The sequence below is a fragment of the Mauremys reevesii genome, linkage group 3 (assembly GCF_016161935.1).
Source record: "Mauremys reevesii isolate NIE-2019 linkage group 3, ASM1616193v1, whole genome shotgun sequence".
NCBI lineage: Eukaryota > Metazoa > Chordata > Testudines > Geoemydidae > Mauremys > Mauremys reevesii.
In genome coordinates, this window is record NC_052625.1 from 82,281,929 (window position 1) to 82,300,809 (window position 18,881).

An 18,881-nucleotide genomic window follows, 5' to 3' on the forward strand; every position below is an offset into this window, starting at 1 on the left:
TACAAGGAGCAGCCAGTCAGGGCCGGGCAGGCCCATCTAAGGCCTGGTCTACACTAGGCGTTTAAACCGGTTTTAGGAGCGTAAAACTGATTTAACGCCACACCCGTCCACACTGAGAGGCCCTTTATATCGGTATAAAGGGCTCTTTAAACCGGTTTCTGTACTCCTCCCTAACGAGAGGAGTAGCGCTAGTATCGGAATTACCATATCGGATTAGGGTTAGTGTGGCTGCAGATCGACGGTATTGGCCTCCGGCCGGTATCCCACAGTGCACCACTGACCGCTCTGGACAGCAATCTGAACTCGGATGCAGTGGCCAGATAGACAGGAAAAGCCCTGCGAACTTTTGAATATTTCCTGTTTGCCTAGCGTGGAGCTCAGATCAGCACGTGTGGCGATGCAGTTAAAAATCAAAATAAAGAAAGAGCTCCCGCATGGACCATGCGGATGTGATCGCTGTAAGGGCAGGCAAATCTGTTCTATCAGCGCTCCGTTACAGAAGACGAAATTCAAAATCATTTTTAAAAAATCTCCAGACAGACGCCATAGCAGGGGCTCAGCGCACTGCTGCGTGACAAACGTAACGGAAAGCCCAAGAATCAAATGGACGCTCATGGACTGGAGGACTCAAGCTATCCCACAGTTCCTGCAGTCTCCGAAAAGTATTTGCATTTTTGGCTGAGCTCCAAATGCTTCTAGGGTCAAACACGGTGTCCGCGGTGGGTCAGGGCATAGCTCGGCAATTTACGCACCCCCCCCCACCCCCAGAAGTGAAAGGGAAAACAATCCTCTCTTGACTCTTTAACATGTCACCCTATCTTTAGTGAATGCTGCAGATAGACCCGATGCTGCAGCACTCAACACCAACATCCTTGCTCCCCCCCGCCATGGGTGGCTGATGGTGCAATACGACTGGTATCCGTCCTCGTCATCAGCCTATTGGCACATGGGGCAGTGCAAAAGGACTGGTAACCATGCAGACTAGCATCGGTGAGGTCTATCAAGGGTGCCTGGCCCTAATTTTTCCTGGTAGATGGTACAGTATGGCTGATAACCATCATCGTCATAGCAACAGGGGGCTGAGCTCTGTCAGCCCCCACCCTTCATGTGTAAAAAAAAGATTCAATTGCCCCTGGACTAGCAGAGGGATGCTGGGCTCCTCTGCTCCACACTCCTTACTGTCATGTCTGGACGATCATAGCAGCTGGAGGCTGCCTTCCACTCATTTCTCACTAACAAGTCAGTGTGTCTTATTCCTGCATTCTTTATTACTTCATCACACAAGTGGGGGGACAATGCTACAGTAGCCCAGGAAGTCTGGGGGAAGAACGGAATCAACAGGTGGGGTTGTTGCAGGAGCACCCCCTGTGAATAGCATACAGCTCATAATTTCTGCAGGATCTGACACAGAGCAGCTGTGCTCTCTGATACAGTGGTTCTCTAGTACACTTGCCCATATTCTAGGCAGGACTGATTCTATTTTTAGATACCAAAAAGGAGGAATTGACTCTGGGAGTCATTCCCAATTTTGGCTTTTGCGCCCCTGGCTAAGAGCAGCCAGGGGCACTTATGACAGCAGCAAATGGTGCAAAACGACTGGTAGCCATGCTCATCTTTTTACCAATTTATGGATTGGTAGATGGTGCAGTATGGCTGGTAACCATCTCTGCTGTCATGCAAAAGCAAAAGCATGTTGCTGTGTAGCGCTGCTGAATCGCCTCTGTCAGCGGCATCTAGTACACATACGGTGACAGTCACAAAAGGCAAAACAGGTTCCATGATTGCCATGCTATGGCATCTGCCAGGGCAATCCAGGGAAAAAAGGCGCGAAATGCTTGTCTGCCGTTGCTTTCCCAGAGGAAGGAGTGACTGACGACATTTACCCAGAACCACCCGCGACAATGATTTTTGCCCCATCAGGCACTGGGATCTCAACCTGGAAATTCCAAGGGGCGGGGGAGGCTGCGGGAACTATGGGATAGCTACGGAATAGCTACCCACAGTGCAACGCTCCAGAAGTCGATGCTAGCCTCGGACCGTGGACGCACACCACCGATTTAATGTGTTTAGTGTGGCCGCGTGCACTCGATTTTATACAATCTGTTTTACAAAACCGGTTTATGCAAATTCGGAATAGTCCCGTAGTGTAGACGTACCCTAAGAAGAGCTACAGGGCAGAGCAAGTCAGTCAGTCCCTGGAGCTTGGGGAGGTAGGAGGACTGGCTGTCTTACAGGCAGAGGGCAGCTAGCACCTTGGATAGAGCTGTGCTGGGCAGGATCAGGGGAGCAAAGGTAAGCTCCTGGCTGACTGCTGACATGCTGGGGCCTGAGACAAGGGGGGAGAAGGCGCTGGGGCTACAGGGAAGTAGACTGTGGGGTTGGAGGGGACGTAGCACATGGCTGCCATCTTCAGGGTCCCTGGACTGGGACCTGGATTAGTGGGCGGGCCTGGGTCCCTCCCCTCCCCCCAGCACTTGCCATCGAGGAAGTGGCTGAACAGTGGACTGCCGTTCCCCTGGAAGCGGGGGAAACAGAGTGTGACACAGCTGGAGGGCTGCGTCCTGAAGAGGACGCTATATCCTTTGGGACGACATACTTCCTAGAACAGAGGTGACAGTGGGTGAGACACCACCAGCAGAGGGCGCAGCATTAATTCACTGGACAGCCGCAGTGGTGAGTCGTGCCCCATCACACAGGTATTTCTCTGATGCAATCCTGTTTGTTTACAAAGAATGTACACAAAGTCCTGTATCCCTGAACACAGTAGGAATCAAACGAGAGGTAGCAGTTTCCTTGCTCACAATTCCAAGTCTTCTTTTCCAGCCAGAACTCTGCCTCAAAACCCCTCTTGCTTGGATTTCTCTCAGGGCTGTGCTTCTCTTGCTGTCTCATTCTGCTTCCTTTTCTGCTGGCTTTGTATATCTGAGCCACATACACACAGCTGCAATCCAATCAATCCCCCTGTTTCTGCTCTCACTAAAAAAAGGGCATTTAATTACTCCCTCATTTAAGTTTAACAGAAGGCTGCTAGCACACCCGCCAGCATAACAATATACACTGCTCCTTACAACAGGCAATATGGATAACAAACTCCTACCTAAAAAGCTGAACCTAAGGATTTGATCCTAAGTGATCCTCAGCACCTGTCAGGATCAGGCTCAAAAGGCACAAGTAGATACAATACAGCATAATACAAACAAAACAGACTCAGAATAGGTGGATGATCAGTATGAGCCCAACCCTGTGAGGAGCTGAGTGCCCTCTGCTCCCATTGACTTCAGCTGCTCGCCACCTTACAGGGGTTTGGCCCTATAGATGCATTGCTTCACAGAAGAGATGGGGTTTGAGAAGATTCTGGAGTAGAATAAGGCATTAGCTTGGTGAATAATAGTAGGGCGGGTGGCTATTCCAACGTATGGGGTGGCATAACAGATGGCACCATGTCTGGAGTGGGTAGAGGACTCAAGGGATGCTGCCAGTAGAGGAGTATGGAAAGAAGTTTGGTGGAGATGGAGCAGGTGTAGGCAGGAGCAGAGTCAAGGAGACCTGTGAAATTAAGTGGAGGTTTGAACTCTGTGTAAAACAAGAGAGGAAGTCAGCATGGAAGGTCCAGGGTGCAGGAGGGGAAGGAAGGGTTAGAGTGCCTGGAAAGGAAGCTCTCTGTATCTCAGTGCATCTGTGTCAGCGATCACATTGTTTGTAAAAGCATATGCTATGGGGATGAGTTTTGAGGACTGGCTAGTGTTTTAAACTGCTACCTATGGCCCTGTCTTTTAATCACTCTGGGGAATTTACGGATGGATTCGTGTGCCTGTGGTCACAGGAATTCCATTAGCAGCCCTTCATGGAGAGAGGAACAATAGAAATGGCAGTAGTAGGAGCAGGGGCAGATGCAGATACAGAAACAGTAGCAATCCATGCTGCAGCAGCAGGAGGAAAAGAGGTGGAGATGGCTGCAGCAGAATGAGGAGCTGCTATAGCTGAAAAGAGCAGTAGCAGTCGAGAGAATTTTCCCCCACTCTGAATGCACAAAACGATGTTAATGCTAAGGTTTGAATTTTAATTGTGTGATGGTTGGGAAATGCAGAGGTGAACTTCCCACAATAGCCCTTGTGCCTCCTCTCCCCCACCCTCATGTTCAACCTCTGGGAAGCATGTCTCCTCCCTGAAAACTAAATGCCCATCATGTGTGAAGTCTTTTAAAATCAAGGCACTTTGGACTCACCCAAGCACAAGAGGGTATCGGAGCAATTTAGATCTGTCTCACCCCTCCTCCTGGGCAGGTGCAGAGGATGAAAACCTGGCAATTCTGGAGGAAGAGGAAAGCACTGCCTCTGCAGCATAGTTTCCTTTTCACCCCAGCCCTCTGGAAACTCCCCGGCCAGTGCATGTAAGGAATCAAGCCAGTGCGGGGCTGAAAATGGCTGATCTCTGCAGCAGCTCCGTCCCCTCCCCAAAGCCCTGTGGCACCTTAGCTGAGGTAATTTAATGCTGACTCTGGTCCAGATGTTGCCACTCTTTACTCACACTGAGTGGTACCTTGCTAGTGTGAGCAGAGCCATTTTATGCAGTAATAGAACTAGAGGAGAAAGGGTGGGAGAAACATGGCTGGCTGCCAACACTCTCTTTCTTGTTGTCCTGTTCTGTTGTTTGAAGACTCCTAAGGGAGAGAACACGGAGCTGGTAACGTAAAGTTCATAGTCTATAAAATAACCCTTTGGAGCTACCTAGCAATAATTATAACACAAATGGCATTAAGATTTTGTTCGACCCCTTATTTGTTTGGCTCAAATGCCACTAAGATTTGCAGTGCATCTGCCTGTTTGTTGAAAGTATCTGAACGTAATTGGTAAATGGTTTCCAGATGCTCTTTGTGTTTTTATTGCTTTTTCTGACGGGTGATATTTTTTCCATAGACAGGATAGCCCTTAGTTTGGCAAACTCTTGGTCAGTGGGGAGAGTCTGGGGTCTTTTCCAGTTCAGCTGCGATTGTGATCTAGCTGCTAACAAGCAAAGACTTTGGAAGCTTTTTAAATGGGTCTAATGGCTTTACATTGTATGCGCCTAGAAAAGCATGTGACCCTTTTAGCGCTGTTGGTGTGTTAATCATTTCATGCAATGAGGAACTGCAGTCTAGTTGCTAGACTAGATAGTGGAGTGTAGATTAGAACACTTCTATGATTAGAACAGAATTTGGTTCCCTGGCATTGGATGCATGTGCTGCCAGTGTCACCGACATATACAGTGATCCCTGCATGAGAGCTCAGAGCATGGAATTGGAGGCTATTATTGTTACTTTATAAATCAAAACAAATAAATATCAGATCATCTCCTGTTTTAAGGCACTGACCAAAAGTTACCCCAAACATACGGAGTACAATTCTGCTCCATCTGTAATAATAATAATTAATGAATACTTAGCTCTTATATAGCATTTTTCAACTGTAGAGCTCAAAGCGTTTTACAAAAGAGGTAATAATTATTTTCATTTTACAAATGGGGAAACTGAGGCACAGGGCAACAAGGTGGCTTGTTCAAGCTCACCCAAGCTATGCTCATCTAGTAGTAGCATAGCTCAGAATAGAACCCAGTCCAGTGCTTTATCCACTAGGCCGTCCCACCCACCCTATTAATTAATCAACCAATTTTTGTTGGTCTCTTGAGTGGTCACTGAAGACAGATGTCATTGTACTTGTTCCTTCTCTCTGCTTCAGAGGGTTCTTAAGTTTTAGAAAAGCATTAGCATTCTCCCACTCCATCCCTCAGAAAATGTTTGTAGCTCAATAGATTTCAGTGGAATTAGAATGCATCTTTATTCTTCCTTCTAGCCTCCCACACTTGTCTTTACTAATAGTTTTTGAATACTGGAATTTAGGCACCAAAAATTTGCTATTTATTTTTCACTAACCTGGTGGTTGCCAGCCAGAAGAAGGAGTATTAAGAAAGGCATTTGGTTAAAGTAACACGGCATGTGCTTGGCTCTGGTTTTAAAACACGCATGTGAGTTGCCCCATTGAATTCAATAGGATGACTTAGGTAAGTACTAATCAATGTGCATGAGGGTTCCAGAACTAGCTCTGAGGAAGCAGGTGAGAAAAAAACACCAGTGAACTGAGTTGCACTAGAATTACTTTTTATTTTTTTACATAAAAATATTCCAACCCAGATTCATAGTTTAAACTCAGACCTTTTGGAGATTCCAGTGCCCTTTGAGATTCACTGAGGAGTGATTCCAAACTAGCTTAGCCTTTTCTTTCAATCCATAATTCATCATCCACACTTGTTGCTCATTCATTGCAGCCCGGAACAAAGAGTCGCACAAGAGGCATAAAGAAATCAAACCAATACAAACGGGGCGAGATAAAAAGAAAAAGTCGCAAACCACAAGGGTGTTGAAGAAGAGAAATAATTTCATCCAAAAGGCTCCTTGGCACCAGCATCAGAAACTTACACGAGATATATCCCCATTTTTTAACAAAACCCACAATGGGCCTACTCCTGAGCTGTGGTGCTGAGCAATTGAGTCCAGTGGGAATTGTGGGCAGTGAGCACCTCTCTGGGTCAGGCACAATAGGCACCTAACTTACAGTATCACTGGATAAATGTTGAAGAAGAGGAAACGAGGGCATCCCATTCCACATTTATACATCTTAACTGACACTAATTCTGCATGTTCAAATATCTGCTCTGGGCACCCACGTGCCGATATTAATGCCCAAACACAGGATGTGCACCATAATTTAGGTTCTGTAATTTGAAAATTGGGCTCCTAGTATTGGAGAGGGAAGTTCTTCATAATTGCATTTGGCCAGGATTGAATGAATTGAATGATCCAGGCCCAGTGTCAGAAAGACATCCTCAGAGGACTGTTCTCCAGTGTCTCACACCTTCACAAGTAGTTTGAGGACCTACATTGTTGATCAGTCCAGGTCAAGTTTAGACATTATCCATCCCACATGGTCTTACATCATTCAGCAATGATTCATTCCAGCCCATTTAAGGAGAGGCATCAACTGGCTCCAGTCCTCCATTAAACATTAGAACAGTAGTTGAAATGCAGGTGCAGGCCTGGAGGATGGGATTGCAAAACAGAGGGAGTGTAAACTGGGGGCATCCTCCAGGCTCTGAGAATGATGTAGAGGATTCCTGAGGGGGAGAACAAACTCCCCTCTCTGACTCCCGCCCCCCACCCCCATATGTCTTTTGGCTGCTGCGCTCACCAAATTGAATGCCACGTTAATCTGGGATTGCTTGAAGATGAGTCCATCTGGAATGAATCCAAATAGGGAGCTTTGCAGATTGCAACCTGTAATCTGTCTTTAACTTTGAAACCATCAGGCTCTGAAACTTGTAATTTAGAACAGGCTCCCTGCAGATGTAGTAAAGTACCATCAGCTTTGGATCAAAGAATGAACAGCTTGGGCGCATACATGAGAGAGGACAGGTGTAGACCCAGTCAGCAAAGAAAGCCACCCAAGAGCATAAATGCATTGAAGTCAGTGGGGAATTTTACTAATGGCTTCAGTGGGATCAGGAGCAGGCTGACTTATTGGAACAACAGATCAAGAGGATGTAAAAAAATGCTTGTACTGGTGATTGCACTATGGTTTGAATATTGTCCTTTCAGAGTTGCCTGTGGGTACATCTACACTACTGACTGTTCACATGTCCATACACTGGTTGTGCCATAATCCTCCTGTTGGCCATAGTTAAACCCCAAAAGCACGTGCCCGAAGGTAAGTAGAGGGCGAGTAAGCTAGCACACCTGCGGGGTGTGTGGGTAAGTACATGCCTGAGGCTATGGCTACACTTAAAATGCTACAGCTGTGCAGCTGCGCCGCCGTAGCACTTCAGTGGAGACACTCACTATAGCAATGGGAGGGGTTCTCCCATCGCTGTAATTAGTCCACCTCCCCAGGAGATGGTAGCTAGGCCGATGAAAGAGTTCTCCCATGGATCTAGTGCTGTCTACACTGGGGGTTAGGTCAGTATAGCTTTGTCTTTCAGGGGTGTGAATTTGGGGTAGTCCAGGTTGTGGCACAAGCCTGTTCCTGTGCCAGTTTGCAGAGCAAACGAGGGTACAGGGTGTGTACCAGGCCTTGAGTTTCATTAGTCCTCCACTCCCTGTTCCCACAACACACTGAATTACTTTTTTCCTGATCCTGACATGGTCCCTGTCCCTGTCCCCCTGCACACTGGTAGAAGCAATGCGGCACTGACTGACCACAGCAGAGCAACATTCTGCTGCACCTCTTACAGATGAAAATGGATCCACTGCTCAGAGCAGCGTTTTTGTCCACTGGGGATACTTGGATGCTGATCAATGTGTGTGTGGGGGGAAGTACAGCGTCCTCAGATATTCAGCTGGAGCAGCGGGAACATTCACCTGTACCCAGAAGTTTCACAGAGGCTGGAGCAGGTGAGTGTTGAGTGGGCTCTGTCCCAGTGCTGGGAAAGCATGAAGCACTTGAGGCTCTCGTACAGGAAAGCCAGACTCTAACATTCAGTCTTGGAGGGTTCATTGTATATATCCCTTCTAAGAGCTGCATTGGGTGCTGTCAAGAGTCCCTAGTAATAATAATGGGAGATATACCAATCTCCTAGAACTGGAAGGGATCTTGAAAGGTCATTGAGTCCAGCCCCCTGCCTTTACTAGCAGGACCAAGTACTAATTTTTGCCCCAGATCCCTAAGTGGCCCCCTCAAGGATTGAACTCACAACCCTAGGTTTAGCAGGCCAATGCTCAAATCACTGAGCTATCCCCTCCCCTCCTTGGCCCCACCTACCTCATTGTCCATGAGGGCGCTGATGAGGACCAGGGTGAGGAGGAAGTAGGGTCCGTGGGACACCCCAGAAGACTTGGAGCATGTGGTTCTGCATGCTCAGAGGGCCAGCTTGAAGAAACCTCCCGTGATACAACTGAGGAGGACCCTGAGCTGTGTCAGGAGCCAGAATGGTTACATTACAATGGACCCCTGCCCTCCCCACTGATGTGCCCTCCTACTCTACTGCTACATTCCTGATTTTAGTATAAAGAGCATCTGAAGAACCATGCCGACTTTTCCTCCTTGGACGCTATGCCATGCATTGCTGTGTCTCTGGGTCTTTGAACTGCAGTGATGCTTCATCCCCCTACTGAACTCCTCCAACATTCCCTCCACCCCCATCCAGCCTCAACTCTGCTCCACCTCAAAATGGGCCTCAAGCCAGACAGAGTTCTAAATCAATCATTTTTATTGATTTCTGATGACCCACAAGTATGCAGTTGGCTTCTCAAGCTATTTTTTCAAACTCTTTATAAAGGAAAAAATCAGCATGTCCCAGTGTCTGTGCAATTCTCAGCCAGCCAGCAGTCAGGCAGCAATGGTTCTGGAGCTGTGTGGATTGGTCAGCAAGATTTGGAAAGGTCCTGGTTGGGGAAGGATATAGAAAACTTTACAGTTGATTGTCTAAGGAAAAGTTAGTCACAGCAATCTTTACAGCCTCTGTGTCTGGTATCTGCCCTTTCCCAGCACAGAGCCATGCTGCACAAGCTTGAAGGAATGGAAGTGGGAGAAGGATTCAGTCTGGCAGTTGGATGGAAACAGTGCAGTGTCCCTTTCTAGTTGTCTGAGGGGACGAGTTGTGGTTCTGAACTGACTCTTCAGTAAACCCAATGAAATAGCAGGGTGTCTCTTTCCCTGTCTATTTCACTGTTATTGAAGTCAATAGAAAAATATTCATTGACTTCCATTGGATCTCCATCAGGCCTTTTCCCCAAATTGAATCATGTTTCTTTCCTATAACTAAAAAAACCCAAACAACCTGGCTTGTTCTCATTCATAATGGGGAGATCCATTGCAAACAACTGAATTTGGCAAATTAGCATGTAAATGTATACAGACAATAAGGAGGTAAAGCCAACCCATCGAACATACTTTACTCGTTCATTTTGACCATTTTAATTACTTTTTCTTTTGTTGGTAATACAGACTCCATAATGTAGTAGGAGCCATTCTGTATTACATTTTCTAAGTATAATAAGGTCCTAGCATTATGGCAACTCATCACAGTCCTTGTTTGCCATCAAATGCTTGCTGAGCACTGGGTAGACAGACCCAGACAGTGTGAACATAAACATGTACAGTAATATTTGACATAACCGTTAGAAAGGAATGTTGGAAAAAGTTGAGTAAATTGTCTGGAATTTCATTTCCTTGAGCCCTTCCCAGGACTTTGCAATTTGTTTATACAATAATAATACCAAGCACTTAGCTAGTACTGCATGTGCCAGATCCCCAGCTGGTGTAAAGTGGCACAGCTCCATTGATTTCAATAGAGCTACACTGATTTACACCATTTGAGGACTTGGCCCTATATTTTCCAAGGGAAATTTACTAATGAAAAATACCAGTATGGCTCTAGTCAGCAGTGAGTTAAATTAGGATTTCCTCTGTGTTAGAGGGGAGAGAGAATGCAGAGTGTGCTTCCTCCCCTGGTGCACCCACACAGGGAACCGGCATAACCACTCTCTCTTACTGCTGTGGTGTGCAGGGTGACTCCTGCTAGCACTGCTTACAGCGCTGACTGAGCCCAGTAGGTCAGGCCATGATCTTACCTGTTGATAAAGTATATAGTCAATTGCTTGACCACACTTTGATTTGTTATGAAACATACTCAAGAGACCAAATAACCAGCATCAGTCAGGTTTATTGCAACAACCCAACAAATGTTCTATACAATACCAGTCTCTGGGAAGCCATCTCGTGCAGCGATGTTACATTTACCTTATGCAGAAAGTGTGCTCCCAAAGTTATATCCCTAAAGCCATCTTTTTACACCCTACCAGTTTACAAGTAAAAGGTACTGTGTATGTCATCTGAAACTAGTTTTAAGCAATCAACGTTCTACCTTGTTTTTCTAGTACTGTGGTGTACCCCTTATCTCTTTGTTTTGAACACATGCATTTCAAGTACTAAAGGGCATGACGCCATCTCCTAGGTTCATAGTAGAGTAGTACAATCATACATCTTGTCCTCTTCCTTTGGGACATTACACTACACTACTGGGAGAGTAACTCCCTTTCTGTTGCTATGGTAAAGCACTCATCTGTCCTGATCTTGACAGCTTCCCTATTTGCTCAAGCCAAAACTTACTTCAGTGAATGCAAGGGGTTACGGGATACTTAGCATAAGTGAGCAGGGCCATATAAAAATCATAGGCCAATTTAGGCTATATAATTGCTATAATATTTGTGCTTAATACATACTAAGATATATGTGGTCTGGCTAATACATATTATTAATATATGCATATATGCTAGCCAGCTTATATTAGTCAACATGCACCTTCTGAATGGCTATTAGTAGAGCAGGCTTTTTCTTTCCTTTAAGAAGATTGCAAAACATGTCTCCAAACAGATTTATCTGTTTTCTTGGAATTAGAAACAACTAAAGTGATTTTCCTCAAATTTTGTGAAAAGGAAAAAGAAAAAAAATCCTGAAGTCCCAACTCTATTTTTATTCCACCTTCCTCAGGGGAAATCTTCCAACAAGGGCTCAGTCGTGCACCTATTGAAGTCAATGGCAAAAATCTTATTGTTTCAATGGGTGAAGGTTGGACTCTGAGCCAGCAGGAGTTATGCCTAAGTAAGGACTTCAAGATTTGGCCCTGCATTCACTTCTGTGTTGAGAATTTGTTTAGCCAGTTTCTACTTGGAATCCATTTTAATGGCAGGGTCATATAAACTCTTGTAAAATGGGCTTTACAGTGGAAACATTGGCATGAACCTTAGTTACAACGATGAAATAGCAACATCATTGGCTATAATTCTTACATCTTGTCCGGGCTATTTTGTTTTCAGAAGCCCCAAAGTCTTCTGTAGAAAAGATGGGTCTCTATTCAGACAACTCAGGAAAGAACCTTAGCTCCAAATGTGGTGTCTGAGATAACGAGATGTGGGTAATGTGTACTTCTGTAATGTGACTGTTCAAAGGAAAGGAGCAATCTATTACTAAACAAGCACTGTAAAGTTAGCTGCCCTTTTGCTACAGAATTACAGGGAGACACTACCTGACCAAAATGTTTTTAAAGTAGATAATTCATGAACTAGTGTGGAGGAGATTTTTAAAATGCTTCACTGTGTTATGGCTACTGAGTCAAATTCTGCCCTGAGATTGTACCTGCGCAACCCCCTTGAAAATAATGGGCATAGTGTAAACTTAGGGGCTGAAGTTGGTCCATCAACTCTACAGGAGGAGACAGTGGAAAAGAGGGGAATTCCAGTTCAGATTCAGAAAGACAAGCAAGGAGGGTCAGTAACAAAATATTAAAGCCAAAAAATTAACATCACTATATCTCTGTTTGCCTTTGGTTTGAAATAGGGATGAGACTTTACCCACAGGGATTTTATCGGGCTCAGTTAATGTTTGTTGAGGTGCTTTGTGATCCAGGATGGAATGTGCTAAATGCAAATGCTGGCCTTGATTTTGGTGGGAGTGTTTTCTGTGCAAGGGCTGTAAGATCAGTTTTAATCAGTATTATTAGAATTAGGCAACAATGCACTTCCATGTTGAGTTGCCTAACTCTCTGGCTGTGCTTTCAAGTTGAACATATGTTTTTAATTATGAAAATGATTAATTGGATCCAGGGGAACTGAATCACAGTGAGCTCTGTCATTCTATATCATGGAAAAAAACCTGTGATGCGGGAATGCTTGTGCGGTGTTTCTGATGCATTGTTTTCTCCAGAGAGAGGGGTTTGGGGGGCTGCAGTGCAGCTGCCTGCAGAGCCCTCCAACTGCATTGATAATCAGCAGATCTCAGGGATACCTAAACAGAGCCAGTCCCTACATGCAGTTCTTTGGTGCCTCCCCTCCCTTGCAGCACGGTATCACGCTGGAGCCCAGCTGCCACTCACGGCAGGTCATGGCTAAGGATAAGATTATGTCATGGAGGTGGTGGAAGTCACGGATTCTATGACTTCCAGAGACCTCTGTGACATTTTCCATTTCAGCCCCATGGCAGTGAGGCTGGAGCTGTCAGGTGGCAGGGGGCCTAGAGCCCCAAGCTGCCACAGGCATCTGGGGACCCCCACAGCTCTCAGCTGCCACGAACAGTGGGGGGACCCAGAGCTCCGAGCTATCGCGGGCAGTGGGGTGACCCTGCAGCTCCCCACCACCAGATTTGGAGCTCCCACCTGCTGTGGGTGGCAGGGGCCCCCATAGCTCTCAGCTGCCATGGGTGGCAGAAATCCGGAGCTCCAAGCCACAGAGCTGCCAATTGCAGCGGCAGCAGGTGCTGGCCTCCCCCCAACCCCACTTTTCCCCTGCAGCAGGACTCAGGCTCTAATCCCCACCTCAGCCCCATTTTGTCATCGTTATTTTTAGTAAAAGTCAGGGACAGGTCACGGACTTCCGTGAATTTTTATTTGCCCGTGACCTGTCCCTGACTTTTACTAAAAATAATCCTGACAAAATCTGAACCTTAGTCATGGCAGTCTATTACCCTCCTCTCTATGGGGCATGCAGTATGGAAAAGAAGACATACAGAAGCTGCTGTGGCTGTGAGCTGCACTACCTTGTGAAGGGATTTCCACTGAAAAATCCATGAATTGCAGAATGGACAGGGCCATATATAGCAACCACCTCCGCATCTGCTCCTATTGTCAGCTGGAGAAGCCTCCAAAACACACAGAGCCCCAGCTGCACAGTAGTTGCACTTAGAAACTTCCACCATCCTGAGTAGACTCTGATCCTCCCCTTCCATGCTAACCGGCCAGATTTAACTCACATGTACATTATTTTCATCCTACCATATGTCTCAGCAGAGGGGACAATACGCTCAGTATTTGGCAGAAGAAAAGGAACCCTGGCAATTCCTTCATTTCAGTAGTTTCACCTCTCTGCCAAACAAAGAAATCAGCAATGCACATACACCATATTTTTCTATCAGCTATGTCCTGGCCAAGTCCCTCTTGACATAATTCCGTGTCAGTAGGATTGCTAACCCTCCTGGTTTTGCCAGGAGTCTCCTGGAATCAGGCCCTATCTCCTGGAGGCTACTGAAGCCAAACCAGGAGATTTTAGGTGCTAAAAGTCTGGCGGCACAGGGGGCTAAAGCAGGCTCCCTGCCTGCCCTGGTCCTGTGCTGCTCCTGAAAGTGGCCGGCACGTCCCTGTAGCCCCTGGGGGCGGGAAAGGGTCTCCGTGTGTTTCCTGCGCCCCATGTGCCAATTCTGCTGTTCCCATAGGCTGGGAACTGCGGCCAGTGGGAGCTGTGGGAACAGTGCTTGTGGGCACAGGCAGCGTGCGGAGCCCCCTGCCCCGCCCCCACGGGTCAGACATGGCAGCCGCTTCTGGAAGCGGCATGGGGCCAGGGCAGGCAGGGAGCCTGACTTAGCCCTGCTGCGCCGTTGACCGGGAACCACCCAAGGTAAGCGCCTCCTGGGTGGAGCCTGCATCCCACACCCCAACCCCCTGCCCCAGCCCTGAGCCCCCTCTAGCACTCAAACTCCCTCCCAGAGCTTGCACCCCACACCCTCTCCTGCACCCCAACCCCCTTCCCCAGGCTCAGCCCGGAGATCCCTCCACACTCTGAACCCCTTGGCCCCAGCCCAGAGCCTGCAGCCTAACCCCCTGCCCCAGCCCTGTGAAAGTGAGTGAAGGTGGGGGAGAGTGAACAATGGAGGGAGAGGGGATGGAGTGGGCTCGGCCTCAGAGAAGGGGTGGGGCAGGGGTGTGGCCTCGGGGAAAGGGCAGGGCTAGGGCGTTCGGGTTCATGTGGTTAGACAATTGGCAACCGTATATGTCAGCCACCCAAAATCTGATATTGCATCATGGGAAGTGAGTCATTATTTACCTCACAGTGAAAAGAAAGGTTCTGGGCAGAGGCACAATTGTACAGGATGAATATATTGACTAGAAGTGCATCATTCATTTACAGGAATAAAAAACTGCTATAGCAGTGTAACTGCAGAGGCTTTTCTTATTCATATGTGTGCATATATGTCTGTATGTTTATATACATACATACATTTGGATGTGGGTGTTTTGTGTGTGTGTGTATATATATATCTTTAAATTTTCAATTAACATGAGTTGTGTGGCTAAATTTCCTACTTGGCTTTGAAAATCGCAGCACACACATATATACTGTAGTTTTCTTTCTTTGCTAGTCTGTGTACTCCATATATATAGTCACACTCAGTGGGTGAAACCACAAATGAGTTATGCAGACTATCTCACATACGTGCCAACTGCTATGCTGGTTATTATAATCTGGGCATTTGTTCACTGTAGTAACTGGACTGAGCCCACCAGCTTATTCCACATATTTCTGTAAGTAAATTTACTATCAGTAAACCACAAAAGGCACCTTAGTAAAAAAATAATCCAAGAAATGTTGGATTCTGTCAATATTTTCATGTGACCATAAGTGGGACTTGCACAAATAAAAAAAATGCTTAGAAATAGTAAGTTTCCAAACTATAAAAATACTTTAAATTTAATCTGTACTTATTGCCTTTTTGCTTGTGGAACGCAGAGTGAGGAGGCTCTGGAATCTTACCAATTTAATGACAGCATGTTAGCAAAAGAAATAGAATAGTCTCAGTACAGTTTTTCTTATGGATAAGCAACCAAGTACCAGTTGCTGTCAAAGTGTTAAATAGTAACAATTTCTGGTAATTACTAAGCAGAGGGAGAGCCAGGGAACCTCTGTATTCCATATCAGTCCCTCAAGACATCCAGTTTTGCTGAAGAAGGGATTTTACAACCAGAACCTGTAGTTAAAGTCAGTTGGTCTGAAGAAATTAAATGTTTGTGACGCTGCCAGCACTTGACTGTAGCTACCTGCTGTGGGTGTTTGAAAAAACGGGGGAGAACCGCTCTGTGTGTAGGGAGAGGGGCCAGAGTCTGACAGTGGAGGAGCTGCTTTGGGGGGAAGTTTGGTGTCTCACATTAGGGGGAGCTGCTGCTTGTGAGAGAACTCAGTGTCCCAGACTGTGGGGAATTACTCTCTGTGGGATAACTTATTGTCTTAAAATAGGATAAGCTGCTTTTTATGGGAGGCTTCAGTGTCTCAAACGGAGAAAGTAGCTGCTCTTTTGGGGGGTGCTTTGGTGTCTGAAACTGGAGGACATGCTTTTCCTGGGGACAGTCTAGGCCTCAAGAGAGTCTCCTTCATTCCCACTCAGCCAGCCGCACATGATCCTGCTCCCCACAGTGGGCAGAAAAACCCAACCTCCCCATGTTTATTACAGCAGAGTCTGATGGAACAGGCTACCCCATATTTGTCTTGTTTATTAGTGTGAAGCAAATGGAGTACTGCAGTGGAGTGATTTGAAGTGGTTTGATATTAAACATACATTATTCCTGGAAGGTCTGTATGGTTTAAAACAAGCAGAAATAATCTGTAATAGATTACTCATCATCATTATCTCAGACCTACACTGGAATATAGTATTTCTTTTCTCATTCCCGTGTCGTCTTCTGTTCTGTTGGCAATCATCCAATGTCCTCTATACATTTGCCAGAATGCTTATTTCTACTTCTGGCTGCCGTGGGCATAAAATTAATCTGATATTGAAATTGCATTCCTTTTCTAACCAGAACTGTAAATCTTTAAATCCCTGAAGAATCCAGAGGAGAAAAACATTTCCAAAGCTACATCAGACTGTAAATGACTAGCACAAGTCAGACGTTCCGCTCTCTTTTCAATGGATGGTTATACACAGTGATTGGATTGGATTGATCAGCTGGTGGCATCAGGAAGGAATTCCCTCCTCCCCCTAGCATATAGCAATGCCCAATTGACTTCATGTATTTTGGGGGATTTTTCAACTTCCTGTGACTCATCACATACTGGCCACAGCCAGAGCTAGGAAACCAAGCTAGATGGCTCAACAGCGACTTGTTCCAGTACAGCATGGCTTATGATTATATTAGGTCAGACACCAGGTCTTACATGTGTGTTGGCAGTCTTTGGAAGTGAATAGCTGAAATGGCTGCTGAAACCTAGTAGCTTCCAAATCCAAGATTCTGCTGTGCAGTATGTGTTACAGTTAATTCCAGACTTAGCCAGCTGGTGTTCACCTGTTTATCCATAGCCCTCAATTATTTATCCAACACAAGTTGTACAGCTCTGTATTACTGCAGCTTGTTCTTGAGTTCCATACTCTTGCCCAAAAAAGTAATACAAATCCACAGGATAATCTCTCATATCAATTTCAAGTGACTGGAAATCCCTCGCTAGCCGTCATCGCAGTGTTTTGAACAATGTGATGAGGAAGGACATTCATAGGCTATATCTACACTATTGCCTATGTGGGCAAAACTTGTGCCGCTCAGAGATGTGAATATTCCACCCTCTGAGTGACATAAATGATACCTACATAAGCACTTGTGGGCATAGTGCTATGTTGGCGATAGAGCTTCTCCTGCCAACATAGGTTATGCTGCTCAGAGGGTGGGTTTTTTTATGCCAATGGAAGAGCTCTCTCCTGTCGGCATAGAGTGTCTTCACCAGAGGCTCTGCAGTGGCACAGCTCTATTGGTACAGCTGCGCCGCTGCAGTGCTGTACGTGTAGACATGGCCATGGACACTGGTTTTATGGTTTATGATAACAATCTGTAACCCACTAAGCCCCCTTTTTTGTCCTATGACTGCAGAGGAGTTAACTGGCCATTTCACCTCGAATGGTTCCTTACAATATGCGCTAACTACTTATGCTAAACAATCTGTTCCACCTTGTATTTAGCTGTGCCACTCTGAGTGCCTTTCCCAGACCTAAAGAAGAGCTCTGTGTAAGCTTGAAAGCTTGTCTTTTTCACCAACAGAAATTGGCTCAATAAAAGATACTAGCTCACCCACCTTGTCTCATTCCTTGGCATGGGCATAGATACATAGAGATACATTTTGCTATCATTTACACCCACATACACCCTTAATTTCCCACGATCCACACCCTCTGCTCTCACCATTAATAAATGATGCACTATAGTTGTAGACAAGTTTGGCATGTAGTCAGACTGAAAAGGTTACTTGGGCAGTATGCTTTAGGGTGAGTTCAGAAAATCTTAACATTGCAGTCATTGTTTTTAGAACATCATCAATTTAAATGTAACCTCTTTGATAATATCCACTTGACCCATCCTGGTCCCAGATATTTTTCTTTCAAAAATAAATTATAAAATATAATCCTCAGTGTCAGCCTCCAGCCTCCCTCAGGTCCCTTGGCCAATACTGAGCCAGTGCTTCACTGGCATTTATCTGCAGCTCGCTCAGAATCCCACCATGTCCTGTTGCTCCCCACATATGTTTCCACTCCTTTAGTTCAACCACGTACAAGTATTTTGTAAAGTCTTTGGCTCAAATTCTACTCTAGGCTGTTTGAGAGAGGAGAGGGCTCCCAATAATTTCAGCAGGGGCCACATTTGGGCCTTTGAGGGCACCATTTGGCCCTTTATTTTAAAATATATTGGTTTGCTTCACAGCAGCTGCATAATGACATCTTTGGAGAGCAGGGACAGATCAAGACTAATAAGTATCCATAATCTCTTAGGATCTCTCAGTCATAAACCAGACATCTCTCTCCTGCTCCTTTGAGTGATAATACGAGCTCATGGTACAATCAGGCAAATGCAATATTGCATCAAAGTGCCCTGCCCAGATATCCACCAGGCACTGCAGGGCCTGAGAACATGTGCAGTGACATAGGAATCTGCAAGGATGTGAATTGGAAGTAACTCTCTTGAAGTCAGTGAGTTACATGGATGTAAAAACTTCCTGAGCTGTCCCTGGTCTATGCATCGCCAATACAAACCAATGCCTAAAAGACACAATTTGGCCTTTAGTGCAATTTTTTTTGTATGAAATTTCCTTTGAAAGAAAAAAAAATATTTTG

At 45.8% G+C, this 18,881-nt stretch overlaps 1 protein-coding gene across 3 annotated transcripts in view; it reads left to right on the forward strand.

Moving 5' to 3' along the window:
* The first annotated feature begins 4,362 nt into the window (after positions 1 to 4,362).
* GALNT2 (polypeptide N-acetylgalactosaminyltransferase 2) overlaps positions 4,363 to 18,881 on the forward strand; it is a 165,887-nt gene continuing 151,368 nt past the window's right edge. The window contains exon 1 of one of the 3 annotated variants that reach the window (XM_039530759.1): positions 4,363 to 4,480. In XM_039530759.1, the coding sequence (XP_039386693.1) occupies positions 4,421 to 4,480 (60 nt within the window). In that variant the 5' untranslated portion in view covers positions 4,363 to 4,420. Of the gene's footprint in view, positions 4,481 to 4,556; positions 4,684 to 18,881 lie in introns of those variants that run through there. The other 2 variants (XM_039530760.1, XM_039530761.1) reach the window with 2 other exon arrangements.